We start from the raw sequence: 19,200 nt of genomic DNA, 5'->3' as shown, positions 1-19,200 counted from the left end.
ACAAGGCAAGGCTTTTTATAACTGGTGAGAGAAGAGCTTGGAGGTGAAGGCTTGTGGAACAGAATTTTCCAGAAGGTAAGGCAATGACACTGGGGCACACAGTCCCTGAAGAGGCCCCCAGGTGAGGAAGCAAAGCCACAGTGCACTGCCTCAGGCCCACAGCAACAGGGAATTCTATGCCATTAGCACGGCACCTATGATAGCTAATCAACTTGACACACAGGGGAAGAGGAAAGTTAACTGATGAACTGCCTACAGCTGGCCTGTGGGTGTCCTCTTGGTTATTAACTGATAGAGGGGGTACAGCAGGCTGTGGGCAGGTGGGCCTGGGTTATTTAAGAAAGGTGGCTGAGCAAGCAAGCCAGTGAGTGGCATCTCTCGGTGGTCGTCATCTCCCTGGATGATGGGCTGTGGCCTAGGATTGCAAGATGAAATAGCCCCTTCCTCCCCAATGCTGCTTCTGGCCGGTGGACTAGCACAGCAGTAGAAGACTGGTCCAGTTCACCTTTAGCTCACCCCTCCCTTAGAACACGAGCTGACACCACTTGAGGTGTCCTGCGGTTCTGCTTCTTTTAAGTACAAGCTGTTCCTGCATGCAGGAAGCCGGAGAAGACTCGCAAACCCAGCAGTGTGAATCTTAAAGACAGGAATACTACAGGACTCCTCATCGCCACCAAGATTAAAATGGCCAAGAGCATGCCTTTAGTCCCAGCACTTAGGGCTAAAGTAATTCTCCAAGTTTGAGGCCAGCCTGGTCTCTATAGGAAGCCTAGCAAGTGCTACACAGTGACACCCTGTCTCAGAGGGGGGTCTAGAAGAATACCAAGACCACAGACAGCACTGATTTCAACCACCAAAGGTACTTTATTGTGGAAAGTTCTACGTATTACATAGGCATTAACATCCTCCCTCCCATCCCCACACCCCCTGCAAATCCAGAAAGATTAAAAAAACCAAACATGTCATGTATAAAAACCTCTAACAAGCATCAGTGTGTGTGACCGAGCCTCCTGAGGGACTGGCCTTCAGTAGACTGCCAGGCTTTCCCTTCCTGGGGGGCAAAGGCCAATGCTTCTGCTCCCTTTTCAGAGATCCATTTCTCCATCGCTACACATTGTCATTCTCCACTTGACACCTTCTTAGAAACTTGATTGTGGGATGCGTTTTTAATTTGGCAAAAATTCAATATGGCTTTGCGTGGGATGTTTAGTGTCAGAAGCGGCAGTGTTGATGCTCAGGCTCTGAGGGAAAATAGAGAGCGGTGTGTATCCCTGAAGAAGACACGCTGGAGGCTGGAAGGGGCGGTGGAGTTAATGCCTCAGCACCGCCTGGTTTTCAAGTCTGTGACTGCTGACCAGAATACGAATGCCCCCAAAGATGGCCCATCTGCTTTATTTTGTCCCGGGGTCTCAGCATGGGTACGCACGACACCAACACATGGCATTCTGTCATCCGGAAGGTGGCTCAATAGGACCGTCATAGAGGACCTGGGTGTGTCCAGACAGCATCACACCTACCCAGAAGGGTACGCCTTGAGGATCTTCACGTCATCCACAGGACGGTCCTGGGAGTTTGTTTCCACCATGCCCACTCGATTCACCATTCCTATACCCTGGCACACTCGGCCAAAAATGGTATGCTTGCCATCCAGCCATTGGGTGGGGGCAAGGGTCACGAAGAACTGGCTGCCATTGGTGTCTGGTCCTGCATTGGCCATTGCAAGAATCCCAGCCCCTGGGGGAGATGAGAAGAGACAAGACCATGAACAAGGGCTCCTCAATCCAGCAGAGTGCCTACACTGTCAGTGGACACAGGGCTGCATGCTCATCTCTGCCGCCAGTTTCAGGTCCATAGCCTCTTCCTGGGCAGGGTGGACTCTTCCTGCACCACCCCAATAGCCTCGATGCCTCTGCCTCTGTCCAGCTTCACCTGTGCCGCTCCTCACTGCCCCCACTGCAGCTCCTCACTGCCCCCCACTGCAGCTCCTCACTGCCCCCACTGCAGCTCCTCACTGCCCACACTGCAGCTCCTCACTGCCCCCACTGCAGCTCCTCACTGCCCCCCACTGCAGCTCCTCACTGCCCCCCACTGCAGCTCCTCATTGCCCCCACTGCAGCTCCTCACTGCCCACACTGCAGCTCCTTGCTGCCCCCCACTGCAGCTCCTCACTGCCCCCCACTGCTGCCCCCCACTGCAGCTCCTCACTGCCCCCCACTGCAGCTCCTCACTGCCCCCCACTGCAGCTCCTCACTGCCCCCCACTGCAGCTCCTCACTGCCCACACTGCAGCTCCTCACTGCCCCCCACTGCAGCTCCTCACTGCCCACACTGCAGCTCCTCACTGCCCCCACTGCAGCTCCTCACTGCCCACACTGCAGCTCCTCACTGCCCACACTGCAGCTCCTCACTGCCCACACTGCAGCTCCTCACTGCCCCCACTGCAGCTCCTCACTGCCCACACTGCAGCTCCTTGCTGCCCCCCACTGCAGCTCCTCACTGCCCCCCACTGCTGCCCCCCACTGCAGCTCCTCACTGCCCCCCACTGCAGCTCCTCACTGCCCACTGGCCCATGTTACTCATTCCTCCCAAGAGCCCAGCAATGCCTTGCTTCGCTCTGAGGATGCTTCAGAGCCTTTACTTTATGACATTTAACAATTGGGTAGAGTCCAAACAGAGGCCAGCACTCGGAATCGCTAAGGACTCTCAAGAGGCGCTGCTTTCTTTCATCTGCCAGGGCATTCTGTGGCGCCATGGCTGGGCAGCTGTCTGGCACCATGCCATGGTGTCAAGCACATACACACACACCTTGAACCACAGCCAAAAAAGTAAGCTTTCACTATGTATTCCCTCTCCTGCCCATCCAGCCAGATCACACACTTACCAGTGAACTTCAGGTCTGGATGAAGTTCATCTTCAAACTGTTTGCCATAGATAGAAGCGCCACCACGACCTGTCCAATCAGAAGACAAGTAGTGACCCGCCAGTCCCACAGTCTACCACAAAGAAGAGCCCAAGGTCAAAGGACTTTTCAGAGCACAGGGATGTTACAGGCAGTGTGCACCCCAGCCCCCAGTAAACACACCAGTGTGTTTCATTTAGGTAAGTTGTAACATTTGCTCGTTAAGTTAATGTCCACTGTCAACATGCTGGAAGTACAGAATAGAACAGCATCCAAAGGGGCAGTGGCACCAGTGTACCCAACCTCTACAAAAATGCTTCACTCATGCCCTGGTAGGCAGCTTGAGGATTTCAGCAAGAGTGTCGGACTCCAAGCCCAGTGCCCACCGCAGACACTGTTAACCAACACACCCTTCCCTGCTGTGCTTAGCTACTGCCCACAATCCTACCAACCCACTACTCCAGGCACCTGCTGTAGAAGGATCCAAGATGGCTGCTGCTTCCCCAAAGCCAGGAGATGGAAAGGGAAAGCTATCAGCTTAGGGAGGGACAGGGATGGTAGGTAATGTACACAGAGGAACAGCATCACACAGGAAGAGTCACCATCTACTCCCAGAGACCGCCTGCCTCACAACCACAACAGCCCTGGGCCTGTGGCATTCTGGATCAGTTCTGGTCTCACCTGTGGCCAACTGTTACTCGTGCATAATAAATCACCTTTCTTGCTGTCTCAGCTGGAGAATGGCATATATAGACAGACAGACAGATGGATGGATGATAGATAGACAGATAAAACTATCTCCAAAACTCTCCAGCTCCCCACCCCACCCCATCCCCAGCCCTGGGGAGAAACAGATGGACATCTAAGTCATGACAAGAAGCGTGGGCTGACACAATGGTCACTGTGTTTGGTGCCACTTGTCCCCATCCCACCCATGACAGGCAGCAGATTCCTATCCAAGCCAAAAGGAACCATGGTAGGCAGCAGCCCATAAGGAGGGCCACATGGGCACTGGACACCTAGTAAGCTGACCTCTCCTCTGGTGACAAAACCTCCAAGGAACACTTGAGGCCACTGTCCCCCAGGCATTCCCAGCGCTTTCTCCCCACCTTCTCTGGCCTCAAAGACAAGTACAGGTGGCTCCTTTGCAGCTAGCTGAGGCTCATGGCCCAGTTCTATCCCACAACATAAACAAGCCTGCTAGGTCAAACTTCCAAGCCAGCACTTGCCATATAAACACAAACAAGCTCTCTCCTTTGCATTTCCTGTTGCCTTTTCTCATCTTCCTTCGAAAGCAGCTGCAGCCCTCTTGCAAGATCAAAGGCCAAAGGTTAAGAGTGGCACATGGGAGCATGCAGCAAGCTTGGCCCTCAACAACTGTGCTGGGAAGTGAAGTTATGAGAACATGCTTTCCTTAGGGTGTTTTATAGGGTGGGAGAAACAACACAGACATAAAGGCTGCCATGCTGGTTTCTTAGAGCCAAAAGCACCACCCAGTGACACAGACACTTAGTAACAGCAGGGCAGAGACCCTCTTGGAAGTCACGTAGGCGCAGAGGAAGTGAGCATGCAAGATATCAGGGACACTGGGCCCACTAACCAAGAGCAGCAGGTACAGTCACCATTTACAGTGGCCAGCAGTCAACCTGGCTGGTCCCCTTCCTCCACCGTCCCTGGCTCTCCTAGCACTTCCAGTTAAGCATGTTCCTCCTGATCCCCATTACCTCCCGTCATTTCTGAACTGTCGGATTCCCCACCACCATGTACTCAAGGTCACACCTGCGAGAAAGCCCAGAGCCACGACTTTCCTGCCTTAGCTTTCTCTTCCCGTCAGCAATCATTAATATTTCCTATCTTAAATGAGAGCAAAGCTCCAGACCCACAGTCCCTCTATGTCCTGGGCCCCCTTCACAGGAGCAGCTGGCTTAGCTCCTCACTCTGACAGGGCCTGAGAGTTGGGGAGCACCACCCTCATTCTGCCCTGAGGACTCCCCACACATACTCATCCCATGGCTCCACTGAGCCCCCCAGGCCTCCCTGGGTCCCAGCAGCATCTCACAGCTGGTACCACTCTTCTCTGAGACTGAATCGATGGTCCCCACTCTCTGGCAGCTCCTTCTCTGTTGGTGCCTTCTTTCTCAGGAGAGAGAACACACCTCTTTCCCCTGGCTGACTCCCCCAGTTAATCTCTGAACACCTAACTGCCTGGTGTCTGCTTTCCAAGGATCAAACAGCTGTTTTTACCCTGGTCCAAACTACAACTATCTCTGCTCAGCCAACCAGGGCCTGCCCTGGGCTCCCGCCCTGCTCTCCTCTTCCCCAGGCAGCCCCTTCATGTAGCTGTTGGGGACCCTGCACTGCCCTGCTTGCAATCCTGTGTGCATTTCACCACACACAGGACGAGACCCACACTACCGCCCCACAGGTCACTCTGTAGTCACTGTCCCCTCCCTACCTTGCCGTGGCTTGCCTCCTGAGCTGTGTCTTGGCACACAGCCTGCTCTAAGGACCCTGAGTGCTGTCCTTTCCAGTGTTCCTGCCCTGCCTCTGGGACTCAGAGTCTACACAACCTTATCAGAGAGGCCTCTCCTATGAGCACTACCCCAGACAGCACTATTCCGTCCTGTGGCCTGGGGACACTGGCTAATGTCAGGAACATAGCTGGTTGTCAAAACTGGATGGTCTACTATCTAGTGGGTAGATGCCAGGCCCGGCCAGCTGCTAAACATCCCTTAGTGCCAGCCCAGCCCACATCAGAGCCGTCACCTCAACCGATGATAAAGCCGAGGGAGGACACGCTGCTCTCTCCCTCCCCTACAGCCATTATTTTCAAGTCACTTGTCATGACCTGACATTCCATTGGGACGGGGCCCCTTCTACCTCCTCATTGGGCTTTCTCCCCACTGGACTACAGCCACAGCAGCCAGCTGACAGGAGTCTAGCAGGTACCTGTGAAATGCTAAATGGATTAACCAAAATTAAATAGCCTTTTGCACTGTTTCTGTGCCAAGCCTTTGCCAACCACTTGACCAGCATGAGCTCATGTAGCTCCCACAATAACCCCAGGAGGAATGAACAGCCACGCTCCCCACCTCCCGACAAGAGCTCTGCAAAGTCACCTAAGCTGTACATGTGTGACAAGTGACTGTGTGGGGCAGGACTCAGGTCTAACACACTAGGCCCCACATTCTTGCTTGACACCTGAATGTGACCCTTCCTTGCCACGGATCCCAGCCGGACTCAGCTTCTCAGGTATTTTTCTTCTTACTTCTGTCACAAGAGTCCCTAGTGCCAAATTAAATCTGATTATGCTGGATCAAACCAGCACTCTTGGTTAGTGGGATCCGCATTAACTGGCCCCATGCTTTTCTCACACGTGTTCAGACTGTTCCTCTCCTCTTCTCTAAACGTGCAGGTTAGAAATGTGTGACTCCTAAGGCTCAGAGTCACCCAACTCCAGTCTCCAGAGGGAACGGTTGGGTTCCATCACAGGACCAATAACACCAGGGACCACAGGCTCCTCCATGCTTCTCTGCAAAGGTATCAAAGCACCCTTGGCTACCCAAGAGTTACATCCTATGATTCCTGCAAGGCTTATCCATGAGTCCTCCTCTCCAGTCTAGCCCTCATCCATTGGGCCACTCCCTCACTATACAGTATCCAACCTGCCTGATACATACAAACCATACAATGCCAGCACAAAGTTGCACATTCATGACTTCACCACATCCCTTTTTCTTAAAACAAACAGCTTGTTTCCTGTGGAGCTAGGAGCTCCACAAGGAGAAAGAATGCCTCGGCATCTGTGCTTTAGCATAGCCTGAAATGGTGTGGGATACCCAGCTGACTCTCAGCAAAGATTCCTTCAATGAGCAAAACTAACAATGGTTTGCTGCTCTGCAAGACAGATTCAGGTGTTTCTGGGGCTATCAGGAGATGAAATCAGAGGGAGGCTGCCTTGAAAGATAACTATGTGTAATCAATCAAGGCCAAGAGCAGAGCAAGATGACCGCACAGACATGCTCGGGAGGGTGTCGGAATGGAACCTAACTGGAGGCGAGGAAGGGTAAGCAGAACCAGATAAAAAGGCTCACAGTAAGCTGATGAAAGGGCAGTGTAGGGTAGGGTAGAGGGGTCTGTCTCAGAGTGAAATGCAGGAAGTCAGAGAGCACCTGAGGAGGACAGGTGTGAGAAGGCTCCTGAGTGGCCAGGCTACAGGCAGCAGGGATGGAGAAGAAACACCCAACTTGCTGACAATCTACAATGTTACCTGCTCAAGTATCTACCTGAGACATTTAGCAAAAGATGCTTCTTTGTCGGCTGGCAGGCATGGTCTAGTGCCTAAGAGAGCTGCCTCCTGCTTGCTTTTCTCACAGATCCGCTGGCAGGCTGAGCAAACATTTGTTATACTTGAGCCTGCAGCATTATTGGAAATCTTTTGAGTGCTTCAATTTCATTAAAGTACATCATGGAAATGTGACATTAGGAAAGATGGCAGAGTAACTACAGAGACAAGATGAGCCAATAGTTCATTTCTGAGTCGTTTACTATTCAAGGAGCATGAGCTCTGGGCACACTGGCATCACAGATTAAAATTCATTTCATTATAGCAATGAAAGGGAGAGAGGGGCATGGTGGCACACACTTTTAATCCTAGAACTTGGGAGGAAGAGCAGGTGGATCTCTGTGAGTTCAAAGCCTGACAGGGTTAACACAGCTACTCAACAGTGAATATGAGGCTTCAAGGTCTGAGAGAGGTTCAGCAAAGGCAGGGAAAAGGAAAAGGCCATTGACCACAGGAAATGTGACAGACACGGAACACAGTCAGCCAGGCCAGGAAACGCTCCAGCATGCTGCTCCAACTCCCTGGACTGAGGGGAGCACATCTGATCTGGATTTCCTGAAGCCGTATCCAAACCAGAAGGCTACGTACAACCAAACTTTTCTAAAAAAGATCTGAGGGGATGAATGTGGCTCCCATATAATACTATACCTACTCAAGGTCTCTTTTTAAGTACAAAGGCAACAGGCAGAGTCTGAAATAGGAACAAACCCCAAAATAGAACCCCCTCAGTCCTGGAAATCAAAAGCAAGAGATGGAACCCTGGCCAGAGATGGCTCAGCCAGGAAAAGGGCTTGCCATGCAAGCCTGACAACCCGAGTTCAGTCAAAACAACTGCTGTGGTGACACACAAAATCTATAATCTTATAGCAAGATAGGACACAGAGACAGAAAAACCTGCTAGAAGCTTCCATGACAGCTGCCCAAAGTAGGCTGTGCAGCAAACATGAGAACTGCCCAAATGAGAAGATAAGAATCAGCCCAGAAAAGTCTCACACACACACTCACTCACTCATACACACACACACACACACTTATATATACATACACTCACACACACACTTATACACATATACATACACTCGCACACACACACAAACCACACATACACACTCACACACACATATACTCTCACACACACAATATTTGAAAAAATAAACACTGCCCCCAGCCCTTGTTAAAATAACTGATCAGCTGATTACCGAATCCACCAGACTACAGACCCACTTGACAACTCACAGACATCAGTGAACTCTAGGTGCAGAGGATTTTGATCTTCAAACATGCACATGGTATAAAGTCATACACACACAGGCAGAAACCATACATAAAAATTATAATTTTTAAAAGTTACCAGGAATAGATAAACATTTTTTTTTTTTTTTTTTTTTTTTTTTTTTTTTTTGGTTTTTTTGAGACAGGGTTTCTCTGTGGCTGTGGCTTTGGAGCTTGTCATGGAACTAGCTCTATAGACCAGGCTGGCCTCAAACTCACAGAGATCTGCCTGCCCCTGAGTGCTGGGATAAAAGCATGCACCACCACTGCCTGGCTGACTGTTCAGCTTTTTATTACACCAATCACAGAAACACATCTTCACACAGTGTACAAATATCCCAAACAGTCCCTTACAGAATACAGTCAGTGGCACACAATCCAGGAGACACCCGATGTCAGCCTGTAACCTCCATACACATGCACACATAGGGACCAAAATGCCACCTAAGTACCTGGAGCTCCCAGTCCCTATCTCCCTGCCAGAGTTCCCCTTAACCCCATACTCATTTCCAACTTCTGACCCTACATTACCTTCCTTAAGGATTCTGAAGTATTTCCAAACTCTCAACAAGACTCAGCTCTTGACTTCCCATTCCAACCTGCCCTCCACACTCAGCACCCCCTTTCACTGCCAGTCAAGAGCTTCAGATGTACCCTTGTCCAGACTGTCAGCAACTCTTCAACAAAGGCAACTTGCTGGGCTGGGGATGCATAAGGCCCAGCATAAGGCTGGGCTGGGGACACAGGCACGTGAACAGGTCCTGGAGCACAGGCCTGTACACCCCTGGGAGCAAGGGACTTCTCCACTTTCTCAAGAGCAGCCTACTCCACCATGTACTTCTCCCCTGGATGGGAATCTGGGCCTGCACTTTTTTTTTTGGAGACAGGGTTTCCTCTGTGTAACAGCCTGGGTGGTCCTGGAACTTGCTTTGTAGTCCAGGCTGTCCTCGAACTCAAGAGACCCGCCTGATTATCTCCCAAGTGCTGGGATTAAGTGTACCATCATACCCAACCTGGGCTTCTATGTAATCTCCGAGCAGCAGCCAGTGGCCTCCAAACACACAGGCCAATCCTGTCATTTTGCTCACAACACAGCAGTGACTGTGACCCTTCTTAGGAGACCCAGTCTACTCTTCCTTCTGAAAGGTCTACACAGGCTCCACCCAGTGCCAAGGCTCCAGCAGCATCCCACGGAGACCTGTTCTAAAACTGGATCCCCATACCTCCCCAACTTTTTTGAGAGCAGGCATTTGCCTCTTTGCTCACAGCTGTGTCCTGAGAGCTTAGTTGCTGACACAGCAGCTGCTCAACATGTGTCAGGTGAATCAGTTAATAAAGGAACCCAACACTTTATTTCTAAGACCCAGGATTGTCTTGTTTCCGCTCTGACTGCCCGGGTTCCACACCATGATTCTGGCAGTATTGTTTGCTCATAGCAAATGGCACAAGAAAGTCATGAAGACTACTCCCCAGTGAGTGACACAGGTGACTCTGAGGAAGGCAGGAAGATCAGCAATTCAAGGACAACTGGGCTACCTTGATAGCCTATCTGAGAGAGAGATGGGGGTGGGAGTGTTACTACTGACGTAGCTCAGTTGGCAGAGTGCTTTGGAGGGGTGCTGCTACAGATGCAACTCAACAGGCAGAGCGCTTGTCCACTGTACCCTAGCACTACAGAAGCTAAGCATGGCAGCACACACAAATCCCAGCACTAAGGAAATAAAGGCAAGAAGATCAGAGGATTAGGGTGTTCTTAGTGGCTAGCCTGAGCTAGGAGGCCCGGTCTCAAAAGAAAAACAAACCAGATCCAGCAAATGGAAAAGCAAGCTGTGACTGCCTTACCACCCAGATGTGACAGAGTGATACTTAAGTCACTAACTGTACCTGTCCCTGTTGGGTCACCGCCTTGGATCATGAAGTCCTTGATGATCCTGTGGAATTTGGTGCCGTTGTAGTATCCCCGCCGAGCCAGCTCTGCAAAGTTCTTGCAGGTCTTTGGAGCATGTTTCCAGTACAGCTCCAGCACAATGATCCCCATGCTGCATTGGGACAGACAACATGCAGTCAGCAAGGTCACAGCTAGCAACAGCATGGGCTACTAGGACTTTTGTTGTTCAACCTTGTGAGGCATCAAACTTTGACCAGAGTTCAACCTTCTCATCAAACTGTGACCTGAGTTCTACCCAGAAGGAAACAACCCACAAAGCAACAAGACTACAGCCAATCACGAAGTGTGATACACAGAACCGCTTCTAGTATATGTTCTAAATAAAACAACACAGACAAGATTCTAAGCACATATACTGATGCTCCAAAACCAACCCTAAACAAGGAGAAGGGCCTCACATGTCATCTGCAGGTTTAATAAAAAAGATTATTCAGTGTGGGGAGTTTATATACACTTTTATGGGGGGGATAGTGCCTGCCCAGATAAAACACAGGATAAATATCTTTTCTAACATTTATGTTTTGATCATGTAAATATATCAACTATTAAGATCAAAATTGCATAGAAAAATAAAAGCAATGTGTTAAAAAGAGGGCCACACAGGGCTGGAGATGACTCAGCTGCTAAGAACATGTATTGTTCTTACAGAGGACCTGGGGTGGGGAGAGGGGGGCTGGTAGGTAGTTCAGTTCCTGGCTCTCCCATCAGGAGGCTCCCAACCTCCTGATATCTCTGGCCTCTAAGGAAGTGAATGTGTAACAATGTAGTGAGATAGTCTTTATTATTAACCAGTATGAGAAACATATACAGAATGACATCTCCCATCATAACAACACAGATGCCAAGGCTAGTTTATTGCACATGTCTACACACAACCAGTATGAGCATTTTTATTCTCTCCCCCCAGTACCTTTAAGGACAAGACAGAACCAAGAAAAAAGGCAAGGGGCTCATGATGTATGCCATCACCCACTGAGCTCTAGGGACTGAGTTGCTTCTGTAAGGCCCACAGACAGGAGGCCCAGCAGTGTGAGCACTCCAGTAGAGCCTGGCGGTGGTGGTGCACGTTTTTAATCCCTGTTCTTCAGAGGCAGGCAGATCTCTGAGTTTGAGACCTAGTCTACAGAGTGAATTTCAGGATAGCCAGAGGTACACAGGGAAACTGTCTCAAAAATATAATAAATAAATCTATAATAAACAAATGCATATCGAATGTACTAGAAAATCATTTTCTGGCAGCCTTCCTGCCTGAAATTCACCCTTCTGCTGGCTACTAACCAACACAGGTTTAGTCATGCTGCCATGGGAGGGCACTACCTGAGATGTTCTTCCCCTGGGAGCTTATTCTGGTGGGGTTTTTTCCTTCCCATTTTGTTTGATGGGTACTGTTCTTAATTAACTTATTTATTGCGTGCACATGGCTGTGAATGTGCCGTTGACACACACATAGAGGTTAGTATGATTTTCAGGTCAGGAGTCAGGTCTCTCCTCCCATCAAATGGATCCTAGGGATCTCACTCTCAGGCTTGGTGGCAGACCCCTGTACCCACTGCGCCATCTTACCAGCCCTAGTAGGAACTTCCTAAATACAACAGATAACAAAGAATAGTAGGTATGAAGTATTTATATAATTCATGTGCCCCTGAGCAATCTCAACTACTAAATATCTGTCTCTAAGTTACAGTTGCCTAAGAGTCTGTGTGTACAAATACAACCCAATATAACAGATGCAACATCTGCCACTGTAAGAAAACTAGGAGTAGACCAAGCAGTGGTGATGGGTACCTTTAATCCCAGTGCTTGGGTGGCAGAGGCACGCGGATCTCTATTAAGTTAAAGGCCAGCCTGGTCTACAAAACAAGTTCATTCTACCTTGAACCTCTCAGAGACTGAGCTCTGGAACTCAGCATGCTAAACAGTCTCTACCAACTGAGCCATACCCCCATCGCAAAGATCTCTTGGAGGAGAGAGGGGATTCGTCTTCCTCTGCTTTCAAAGCAATTTGTTCACTACTTTTCCCGTAGTGTTCACACATCTGTATACTTCACTATAATACACTGTTTTATCTAGTTCTGTGTCCTCAAAAGTCCAAATCCTACGTGCATGGCTTGTGAACTCAACACACACTTGTTGAGAACAAGTGGGTAGGTGAGTGAGTGAATGAATGAATTCATGAATGAATATGGATATAGAGCAATGAACTAATGAACCGGGTGGGAAAGGACAGCAGACACAAGTCGCTGAGGTCTGCCGCGATGCTGGAGGGACTCTCCCTTGCGGTCCCTCCATAACTCACGGGTACTCCCGGTCGCAGCTCCGTGCCGTCCACGTGCGAGTCAGACCGGCCTCTCTCAGCCTGGCCGCTGCGGCACGAACCCACGTCTCCTCGGCCAGTCCAGCCCCCAACCCTCACCTAGTCTCTAGGTAGACGTTGGGCGGCTGCCAGGTGTCAGGGGGAATCGCCGCCATTCTGAGGGAAGGTATCCCCTAGCGATGGTTACTTCCGGCGGAGTTCGCCGAGGACCCGTCCCGGGTGCGGACACTTCCGGTTCCCGCGGATCAGCGGGTTTTGGTGATGAGGTTTAGAGCGCTGGGACAAGGACGATGGAAGCGTTTCTTTCGAGGCTGGGAAAGGGGTAGCCAGACGAGATACCCAGTGCACGCACCCAGACAAGCGCAAGATCCTTCAGCGGTGATTCGCGCCATGCTGCGGAACGGTGATTGGTCTGTTTATGCACGGGAGGCGGGAACAACCGTCTTCATTCTGATTGGAGGGATGTCCAAACATTGAATACATTTTCATTTCCCTGATTTGTATGTCTCAGAAATGAGCTGTACTACTTAGTACGTACCCCTGACTCACTCTGTAGACCAGGCTGGCCTCGAACTTACAGAGATCCTCCTGCCTCTGCCTCCCAGGTGCTGGGATCTAAGGTGTGCACCACCATGCCCAGCGCACTTATTATTTATTTATTACTACTACTACTACTACATCTGTTTTACAAAGCAATCCTGTAGATAACAGTATTCCTGGTTTTCAGATGTGGAAACTGAGACTCCGCGGTTAAGTGCCACATAGCGATTCTGATCCTCCAGCCTCCAAATGCAAGGACCATATGGAAAGAAGAAAAGGTCAGGAAAGAGAATGACTAGACTTCAAATGACTGCAGCCGGCTGTGTGGCTCATGCCTTTAACCTCAGGAGGCGGTCGGTGACAGACCGATCTCTGAGTTCAAGGCCAGTCTGGTGTACAGAGTGAGTTACAGGACCGTCAGGGCTACACAGAGAAACCCTGTCTCAAAATACAACAAAAACATAAACCATTGTCTTTTGATAGGTTGCCACCCCAAAGTTGTTCAGGGTGGCCGGAGAAACAAAGAAGAGTCAAGAGGTATAGAGGGAGGACAAGATAGAGGTGGGATGAATAAACTAGTATTGTTAGGGCTGGAAATGTAGGCCAATTAGACTGGCTTGGTAAAGTGCCCACTGCACAAGTACCTGAGGTTAGGTCCCCAGCACTCATGGAAATGCCAGGCGGGTATGTATCTGTGACCTACTCACTGAGGAGGCAGAGACAGACCCAAGGATCCACAGAGCTGACAGAGCTGACTGGCCAACCAGTCTAGCCCAAACAGCTTGCTCCAAGTTCAGTGAGCCACAAGGAAAAATGTATGTTTTATATTAAACATCCCACCATTAACAGCAAAGAAGTAGGGAAATATTTACACCCTCTCTTCAGTTCTAAGATGCATCCTCCCTCCCACCCGCCCACTTCCTGCATAGCAAGGCAAAAACAAAGCAAATATAAACCCGAACAACCTTTGGTTCCCAAGAAAATTGAGAAAAGGGTATTACAGAAATCTGAACCCTTGGCATGCATTGGGCTTACAAGCCCAACAGAACTGGGGGGTAAGAATTCATGGGAAACTCTCCCATCAAAGGCTAGATAAATAAAAGTGACTTTATTTGTTTTGTGTGTATGTGTGTGCCTGAATGTGTGTGTATGCACCATGGGCACACATGAGCCCTCAGAGGCCAGAAGAGTGTGTCTGATGCCCTAGAACTGGACTTATGTGCAGTTTTGACCTGGAAGCTAGGAATAGAACCCAGGCCCTCTGCAAAGCAGTAAGTGCTTGTAATACCTGAACCATCTCTCCATCCTCAAGAATGACAGACAGTTTCTTGGGCTCAGAAGATGGCTCAGAGGGTAAAGGCGCCTGCTACCAAGCCTAATTACCTGAGTTCAGCCAGGGATCTACACAGCAGAAGAAAAGAATGAACACCCATAAGATCTACACACACACACACACACCCCAGAGGCAGGGACTATGGCTCAGTGGTAGAGCATTTGCCCAGAATATTAGAAGCTCACACTGAAACATCAAAGCAGCTAGCTCCCACAGCCTGACATCATAGGTGCTTTTTATCTTTTTTTTATTTTTTTTTAAGTGTTTGAAAGTGTTTTGAAACATCTTTAAAGTTTTGGCATCTTTAATGTGTTCTACAACTGTGTTATATTAAGGTAAGCCATGTTGACTTAAAAATCCAGGGTCGAATCAGGCCAGCTCCATGTGCAGTCCTTTCTGACCTGTATTTTTCCCTGTGAGCTGTGTGAGGCTTGTCTGTATTTGTGAGGTTGGATGAGGTGATGGTAAGCCTGAGTCACTCCTCATGCATCAGTAGGCCTTCAGGGGTCATTCAGGCAGGCTACCACAAAAAATGCTCTTGTCTCCTCCTCCTCCTTGGGCATGGCTTATCTCAAGCTTCCTTTCAGCTACCCTGCTGTGGGAAGCACGTGTAACACCATCCTTGTGCTTAGGCATGTCTGTCTTTCTGGGTGCCTATTTTTCTCCCTTAATCCCTGTGGCTTAAGTCATTAAAAATATCTTTATAAAAATCTCTAACTCTGCTTTAAATTAGTTAGGCCTGGAAATCTCTGCTGTATCCAGGTCATGAATCCTCAAGTTTGCCTGAGTCAAGAGCTCTAAAAGATGAATGGACCAATTTGGGCAGCTGAAGGTGATGTTGTCTATCTGTCTGTCACTTTCACCTCTGACATATTGAGGGCTCATTCCTGGCTCCATCTGAAGCAGGTGAGTGTTCCTGAGCATTACTTGGCTGGACTGCCTTGCTATGCAAGGCTTACATGTTATCTTAGTTTCTTTTCTGTTTTTAAAGATTTTTTAATATATATATATATATATATATATATATATATATATATATATATATATATTCATTCTGGCTACATAGATGCCTGCATTGCAAAAGAGGACACCAGATCTCATTACAGATGGTTGTGAGCCACCATGTGGTTGCTGGGAAATGAACTCAGGTCCTCTGGAAGAGAGCAGCCATTGCTCTTAACCATTGAGCCATCTATCTCTCCAGCCCTAGACCCTAAAGACCCTAAAATCTTAAAGATGCTCTCTGTTCTCTCCCGGCCTCTCATCTAAGGGTGCTGCTACTCTGACCTGCACCTTTTCCTGTGAAGTGGGTACCCTTAGGGGAAGGGGACATTTCCTCTTCAATGCAACGTCATGATCTGCTTCACACCTCCAAATAGCCGGAACTCTGCTGGCCTCCTCAGGACTCTCAGTAGGTGTTGTTCTAAAGAAGGGGCTTCTAGAATTTCAAAGGTCAAGATAGATAAATTTATTTTAAGGCTTAGCTACTACATGGTCTGTATCTTTGAACATGGCACTGGCTGAGCAGTGTCTTCACACCCAGGAAGGGGACACCTCCAGGGATGCTTACAGACCCAAATATCATCCTCAGCATTGGTGATCACCAACATCTGGTTAACAGTTGACACTAGATGGCCTGCAGAGCCTGGTCTGGGAAGGGCTCCATAGCCTGCACTGGCACTGGACAGGCAAATGATGCCTGATCCAGCCATCTCTATTTTTACCACCCCACTCCTCGCTGTTCTAGGCATGCATACAAGCATGGGAAGGCAGTTCAGCTTACCATTTTAAGTCTAAAAGGCTTTATTTATCCTACAGTGACATAGTGGAAGTCATTTCTGTCTGGAAGGCATCTCCTCCTCTGCTGTTTATCTCTGGGATCAGGAGAAAGTATTGCTTACATCCACATGACTAGCATCAAGTTTCAAACTCATGCTTCAGCCTGAATGTCCATATGTACCTTAAGTCTTATCACTGGCCAGCCTAGGCTCCGAGTCCATGACTACTGTAAGTTCTCTACCAGGATTGTAGGGAAACCCATATTGTTTAAAACCCACGGATTTGGGAGTAAGGATTTCTTTGGCGCTCAGCAAATGTCTCTGCATACATGTGTTCTGTCAACACGTGCTTGTGTTTTTATACAGTTTCCTTTGTGCCATACTGGCTTAGAAGCAAGTGCTAACATAAATTTAAATTGTTAAATTAACCCAAATTCTAGTTCCTAGTGGACCTGGAATTAAATGCTGTTTCGGGTTTATTTTCTCGTGTATGCATGTTTTGCTGGGATGCATGTTATGTGTGCCCAGTGCACATGGAGGTAAGAGGAGGGTATCAGACCCCTGGAGTGACAGACAGTTTTAAGACATTATGTAGGTGCTGGCAGCTGAGTCACGGTCCTCTGCAGGAGCAGCCAGCGTTCACAACTGCTGATCCACTGCTCCAGCTTGTGTGGATGTAATTTTAAACGGTAAAGAAAAGGTCAGCTTCAACAGTCTTGGTGTGTCAGCTAAGGGAACAGGTAATGGCAGGTGTCATGAGGAGATTTAAATGTGTCTGTGGGGTGGGGTGCATAGAGCGGCCTGATGGCCCTGAGTCTTAGTCTTTTTGTTCTCTTTCTCTGGTTTGTCCCACCCCGTAGTTGTAGCATGAGGGCTAAGCCCAGGTTTTTGCCTGCAGGTCCCGTGCAAAAGTCAGTTAAAGGCTCTGACATAGGGGCTGGAGAGCTGGTAACAGCATGAGCTGCCCTTCCAAAGGGTCTGAGTTCAGTTCCCAGAACCTACATCGTTCTGCTCACCACTCTGTAAGTCCAATGCCTCTGGCCTCTGAAGGCACATGCACTCATATGCAACACACCTTCATGGAGACACACATACACATAAGTAAAATGAGTAAAAATATATTTTTAGAAAAGAGTTCTAAAGTCACAGATAATTTGGACTGAGGAATCTGGCATCAAATGTGGACAACCATACCCTATCTGAAAGAAAAATCTCCAGTAAGTTAACCAGCTCCATAAACTTGTTTGGCTGGTAGAAGGTTAAGCGTTGTGATAATGTTTATGGTACAGTAGTATGGTTGGAGCAGTTTCGTAGACCGTTTAGTAATTCCTACCACAGAATCAGCGGGCAATAGATACAAACGAAGAAATAGATAACGATGTGAGAGATTTGAGTCGAGAACGCTAGTCCTAAGAAGGCGCAGTAGCGCTAGATGGACGCCAGGGGACGCAAGAGCATGAGCTTTCCAAATACCGCGAGAGCTCCCCCGCGCCCCGAGACCTTGCCGGATCCGGTTTCGGGAGCGCGGGGACGCCAAGAGGTTTCCCTTTGTGTTCGAGGCCCGGCCAGCTGCGTGAGAAGCGCTTCCGGGTCGCGCTGCCGGAAGCAGGAAGTTGTTGGCCCATCCTCCTCGCCCGGCGGCTGGTGTCCCCGAGGCGGGAGGAGCCCGAGAGGGCGCGGGCCCGCATGTGAGTGACTGGGGCCCGAGGCCGGGAGGGGGGAGGCCGGCCGCCCTCCGCGGCCGCCGCAGCCTCGCGCCGCCCACCTCGCCGCCGCCGCCACCTTTCCCCTCCGCTCCCGTCCCTGTGCGAGAGCCTCCCGCGCGCGTCCCGCTGAGTGACAACTTCCCCCGGCCGCTCCCTCGGGGTAGACTACCTCCAGGCACCTTTCGGAGGCTCTGCCGAGGGCGGGGAGACGAGCTGCGTCCCACCCTGCTTGAACCAGAAGCCCCGTCCCCGCTCGGCCACCCTGGTCGCGGATCCTTTAGCATCGCGAGAGTGCATCCCCAGACCCCTTCTCAGACATCTTTCCTTCTCTGTTAAGGAGGACATTTATATATAAAATTATATTATAATTTTTTAAAAAGCGTGGACTTAATGTGATAAGCCTGGCGTCTCGGGTTTCAGAAAGGAACGTGTCTTGGTGTACTGACCCGAGTAAAAGAACTGTTTACAGTTGCCTGTCAGTACAAGAAAAATCACCTGCCCGGTGTTATATCGCATTTTTAAGACTTAACCTTGCAGGCCACATGTCGTGAATATGCTGCTATGTTAGAAATATAAAGGGACACGTTTGTCTTTTCACAATGCCGGGACTTGAAGAACAGATTCACAAACTGGGTTCCATTGGCTGCAGTTTTGCCAAGAATTCGAGATTTTCCTTGACAGCTGGCCATTGACAAATATAGGTTATTTTATCCCAGTCTTCATTGGGGATATTATCTCTCACGTGACACGACACATCCACAGTAGTTATATCTCTATATGGGTGACCGAGTGGCTACACGATGGGTAAAGAGACTACAGCAGAGCTCAAAGAAACCTTATGTGAGGCAGCAGAGAATGTTACAGATGTGAAGAAAAAGAAAGTGTTCAGATAAGATGTGCAGGTCTCCGCTGAGGGAAGCCCTGAGCTAGGCCTTGCCCTTGAGGTGAACTTCTTACCCAGAAGGACAGACAGGTGGCCACATCAACAGTGGGTGTGTTCTGGGGAGGGATCTGGCTGGGCTTGAGGTCTAGGGGTAGTTAGGAGTTCTCTGTCAGCCCTTATGAA

At 49.4% G+C, this 19,200-nt stretch overlaps 2 protein-coding genes across 5 annotated transcripts in view; one reads left to right on the top strand and one right to left on the bottom strand.

The window, feature by feature from the left end:
* Positions 1–1,455: 1,455 nt before the first annotated feature.
* On the bottom strand, positions 1,456–13,036 carry Ppil1 (peptidylprolyl isomerase like 1). Its single transcript, XM_051187091.1, has 4 exons — positions 12,877–13,036; positions 10,400–10,554; positions 2,881–2,949; positions 1,456–1,734 (listed from the first exon to the last, which is right to left on the bottom strand). Exons 1-4 carry the CDS (start codon positions 12,930–12,932, stop codon positions 1,514–1,516), a joined length of 501 nt encoding a protein of 166 aa, XP_051043048.1. The 5' UTR covers positions 12,933–13,036; the 3' UTR covers positions 1,456–1,513.
* Positions 13,037–17,957: 4,921 nt separating this feature from the next.
* CUNH6orf89 (chromosome unknown C6orf89 homolog) overlaps positions 17,958–19,200 on the top strand; it is a 33,893-nt gene continuing 32,650 nt past the window's right edge. The window contains exon 1 of one of the 4 annotated variants that reach the window (XM_051187080.1): positions 17,958–18,116. Coding sequence is in view for 2 of the 4 variants with exons in the window: in XM_051187078.1 (XP_051043035.1) it covers positions 18,677–18,681 (5 nt within the window). In the remaining 2 variants the exon portion in view is untranslated. Of the gene's footprint in view, positions 18,117–18,535; positions 18,682–19,200 lie in introns of those variants that run through there. The other 3 variants (XM_051187079.1, XM_051187081.1, XM_051187078.1) reach the window with 3 other exon arrangements.

The sequence above is a fragment of the Phodopus roborovskii genome, unplaced genomic scaffold (assembly GCF_943737965.1).
Source record: "Phodopus roborovskii unplaced genomic scaffold, PHOROB, whole genome shotgun sequence".
NCBI lineage: Eukaryota > Metazoa > Chordata > Mammalia > Rodentia > Cricetidae > Phodopus > Phodopus roborovskii.
This window is presented reverse-complemented; position numbering and strand designations above follow the sequence as displayed.